Source organism: Vigna angularis, chromosome 7 (assembly GCF_016808095.1).
Source record: "Vigna angularis cultivar LongXiaoDou No.4 chromosome 7, ASM1680809v1, whole genome shotgun sequence".
NCBI lineage: Eukaryota > Viridiplantae > Streptophyta > Magnoliopsida > Fabales > Fabaceae > Vigna > Vigna angularis.
The window spans coordinates 29,662,366-29,666,427 of record NC_068976.1 but is presented as its reverse complement, the minus strand read 5'-3'; the positions used below and the strand labels follow the sequence as shown (position 1 = coordinate 29,666,427).

General features: G+C 40.0%; 1 protein-coding gene across 1 annotated transcript; it reads left to right on the top strand.

Annotated features, from left to right (window-relative positions):
- The first annotated feature begins 312 nt into the window (after positions 1-312).
- On the top strand, positions 313-4,062 carry LOC108338527 (D-3-phosphoglycerate dehydrogenase 2, chloroplastic). Its single transcript, XM_017575451.2, has 5 exons — positions 313-1,243; positions 1,979-2,355; positions 2,704-2,814; positions 2,927-3,022; positions 3,133-4,062. The coding sequence occupies exons 1-5, from the start codon at positions 619-621 to the stop codon at positions 3,802-3,804; spliced, it is 1,881 nt and encodes a 626-aa protein (XP_017430940.1). The 5' UTR covers positions 313-618; the 3' UTR covers positions 3,805-4,062.

Below are 4,062 nucleotides of genomic sequence, written 5' to 3'. Positions count from 1 at the left end.
GTGTCTCACTGGACCTAATTTTGGTTGCGCCCACACTAATGAACCTCTTCACCAATGATATGGTTAGCCACTAAAATTAAAAATATTTGATAAGGCATCAAGTGAATAATGTACATGATAATCATGTTGACTAATGTGAGAGAGAAAATGTGTGTTTTTTCTTTTGGTTGTTTTTACTATTATGGTAACCTCTAACGAAAGATAACCTTTTTCATTTATATAGTAGAAATGTTCTGAGACAATCATTTTTCATTTACTATTTAATTTGAGGAAATGAAAATAGACATTTTCTTTATGATGGGTGATGGAGTTCTTCTCACTCACCTACCCCAAGTATTATTTTTTTTTTCTGAAAAAATAAATCACTAAATTGCTTTAAGATCCAGAGTGAGAAAAATTCACCACCAAACCCTTTGCATAAGAAATATCTCCCATTTGTGCACACTCCTTCTTTCTTGGTTTTATATATAGGCAACAAAAATGAATGCCTCTCCCTCACCATGATTCATGATTTTATAAAGACCCATTAACGCTTTTGTAGGATTGGAACAGAGATCAAAGAAACAGAAAAAGTAGAAAAAAGAAAAAGAAAAAAAAAAGAAAAAAGAAGAAGAATCAATGGCATCCTCTGCCTGCACCAAACCCATCTTCCCCTCATCCTTCACCCTTTCTTCTTCCTCTTCTTCAGAATCAAAGTCAAAACTTTCTCACGTGTCGTTCATCAACACCATACCCATCTACCGAAAACTCTCCCATGCTAGCTCCTCCAAACGCTCTTTGGCGGTCAACAGTGTTTTGAAAACAGTTGACCCGACAGCAACCTCGGTGGGGAGCTCGAAGTCCGAGGATGTTGGGTTCTTGGGTGAAAAGCCGACGATCTTGGTCTCCGAGAAACTTGGAGAGGCGGGGCTCAAGGTGTTACGCAGTGTGGGGCACGTGGAATGCGCGTACGAGCTCTCGCAGGAGGAGCTCTGCACCAAGATCTCGTGCTGCGACGCTTTGATTGTGAGGAGCGGAACCAAGGTGACGAGGGAAGTTTTTGAGGCTGGAAAAGGGAGGTTGAAGGTGGTGGGAAGAGCCGGTGTGGGCATTGACAACGTGGATCTGCAAGCTGCCACTGAGTTTGGCTGCCTCGTCGTGAACGCGCCCACGGCCAACACTATTGCTGCCGCCGAGCACGGCATCGCTCTTCTCGCCGCCATGGCCCGCAACATTGCCCAGGCTGACGCCTCCACGAAAGCTGGTATTTTTCTTCTTTCCTCTTCCATCATCAACCTCTGTTCCGAGATCTCATTTTTCACAATATAATCTCTTTTTCCTTCTTTCTTGTTGCCTCTGTTAGATCCTCTCATCTCATCTCATATAAACTTATTTATCAGATCACTCATATACACATGTTTAGTCTTGATATATTCATTAACTACACGATCAAAATAGTGTATGTAAGTGAAGCCGTAATCGGATCTATATGTTATAGCACGCCATAATTCATCAGATAATTTGCATATATCCAGTCTTCACATGATTCAGTGTTCTGGAGATTTTATATTGATTGGTAATTTGGTCAAAAGTGTATACGTATGGCTGGTATCTGTTTATACCATATTTAACAGTTAATGATTACATTTTCAATAACTTTTTATGAAATGTAAATTTAATCGATTTAGTTCAATTTCATTTTTATGTTAATTAAATTATACATGCAGAATTTCTTACAGCTTTTAAATTATGTATGCAATATTTAAAAATGTTTAATTCAGTATAAATATCTGTTGGACTAATGAGCATAAATAGACATGGATGTTTCAACTTTTGAAGTGGTAAATCATTCCTGACGTGTTGGTTGAGACATGAAAAGACGTGAGACCGTTGTATCTGCTTATATACATACCTGAGTACTCTATATCTGTGTATGGAGAAAAACAACGTTTTATGTTATGGATAGCCATTGAGAGTGATTTTGTGGAGAATTTTGCAGGAAAATGGCAGAGAAGCAAGTATGTGGGAGTTTCAATGGTTGGAAAGACATTAGCAGTGATGGGTTTTGGAAAAGTTGGATCTGAAGTGGCGAGGCGTGCAAAAGGGTTGGGCATGCACGTGATTGCTCATGACCCTTATGCTCCGGCTGATAGAGCCCGTGCTATTGGTGTGGAACTTGTGTCCTTTGATCAGGCTATCGCCACTGCAGATTTCATCTCCCTCCACATGCCACTCACTGCAACCACTAACAAGATCTTCAATGACGACACTTTTGCCAAGGTGAAGAAGGGAGTTCGCATCGTCAACGTTGCTAGAGGAGGAGTTATTGACGAAGATGCATTAGTAAGAGCCCTCGACAATGGAATCGTTGCACAGGTCAACCTCTTTGCTGCAACCTTTTTTTCTTTCCATTTTTGCTTTTTTCTTCCTTATTCAACAGTAAAAGATAGATACAAATGTATAGGTACTGTGTTTTACTTTCTCCAATCAAAATTGAAAACTGACCTTGGTAATTTGAATAAAGAGATTATGCACACTTCTGGTAAGAAACTGTAATTCTGATTAGTTAGAAATAAGGACAAATAAAACCTAATAACTTTATTATTCTAAAGGATTATTATGCTTAAGTTTTGTACTTTTTTTCAATTTTCAATGTGTCTCTCCAATGTTGTCACATAATGGTGCCTAAAGTTACAAACTTTGTCAAAATTGCATGTGGAGCAGGCAGCTCTTGATGTCTTCACGGAGGAACCCCCATCCAAAGACAGTAAGTTAGTGCAGCACGAGAATGTCACTGTTACCCCTCATCTTGGAGCTAGCACCAAAGAGGCACAGGTTTGTTTTTCCTTCACAGTATTGCTTTCTAGTATTCAATAAATCCAGCATATATATTAAGCTCTGTTGTGTAGCATATATACATCATCTCCTGACAATTATACTTCACCAGGAGGGTGTTGCTATTGAAATAGCAGAGGCTGTGTTAGGAGCATTGAAAGGGGAACTCTCAGCAACTGCTGTCAATGCTCCAATGGTTGCTCCTGAGGTAAGCATTCTGAATGTGATCTTCTTCTTGTTCCTTTCCTATACTGCAATTGCAGTCAATCAAACCAAAACAAAACAAAACAAAACATGGTTGGTTCTTGTGATGGTCAGGTGTTGTCAGAATTGGCCCCATATGTGGTGCTAGCTGAGAAGCTGGGGAGACTTGCTGTGCAGTTAGTGTCTGGAGGAAGTGGGATAAAATCTGTGAAGGTTGTTTATCGATCAGCCAGAGGCCCAGATGACTTGGACACTAGACTTCTGCGAGCCATGGTTACAAAGGGCATCATTGAGCCAATATCAAACACCATTGTGAACCTCGTGAATGCAGATTTCATAGCAAAGCAGAAAGGGCTTCGCATAAGTGAGGAAAGAGTGGTTGTTGATTCATCTCCTGAGCAGCCTGTTGATTCGATCCAGGTACAGATCTCAAGTGTGGACTCCAAATTTGCAAGTGCAATATCAGAGGGTGGTCATATCAGCATAGATGGAAAAGTGAAGTTTGGTGACCCTCACCTGACATGTGTGGGGTCTTTCGATGTGGATGTGAGCTTACAAGGGAATCTGATCCTGTGCCGACAGGTGGATCAGCCCGGCATGATTGGTCGTGTCGGAAACATTCTTGGTGAGCAAAATGTGAATGTGAGCTTTATGAGTGTGGGAAGGACATCCCGCAGGAAGAAGGCTATCATGGCTATTGGTGTTGATGAAGAACCAAACAAGCAGGCTCTTGACAACATTGGAGCTGTGCCTGCCATTGAAGAGTTTGTTTTTCTGAAGCTGTAGTAGTTACTAATGATGATATATACATAAATAATGAGTATGTATGGATTTTGATCAAAGTAAAATAGCTACTCCTGGTTAAAAAGAAATGTTTTTTTTTTGTTTTTTTTTTAACAATTCTCTAGTTTGCTGCTCTTTGAGTGCACTTGCACTTCATCTAGATCTGTTTTTACTTATTGGTGGACTAATCATGGATGTAATATATGCTGTTTTGTATTTGGATTGGATGATTTTGAGAATAAAACTAGTTGTTTGCAGCTA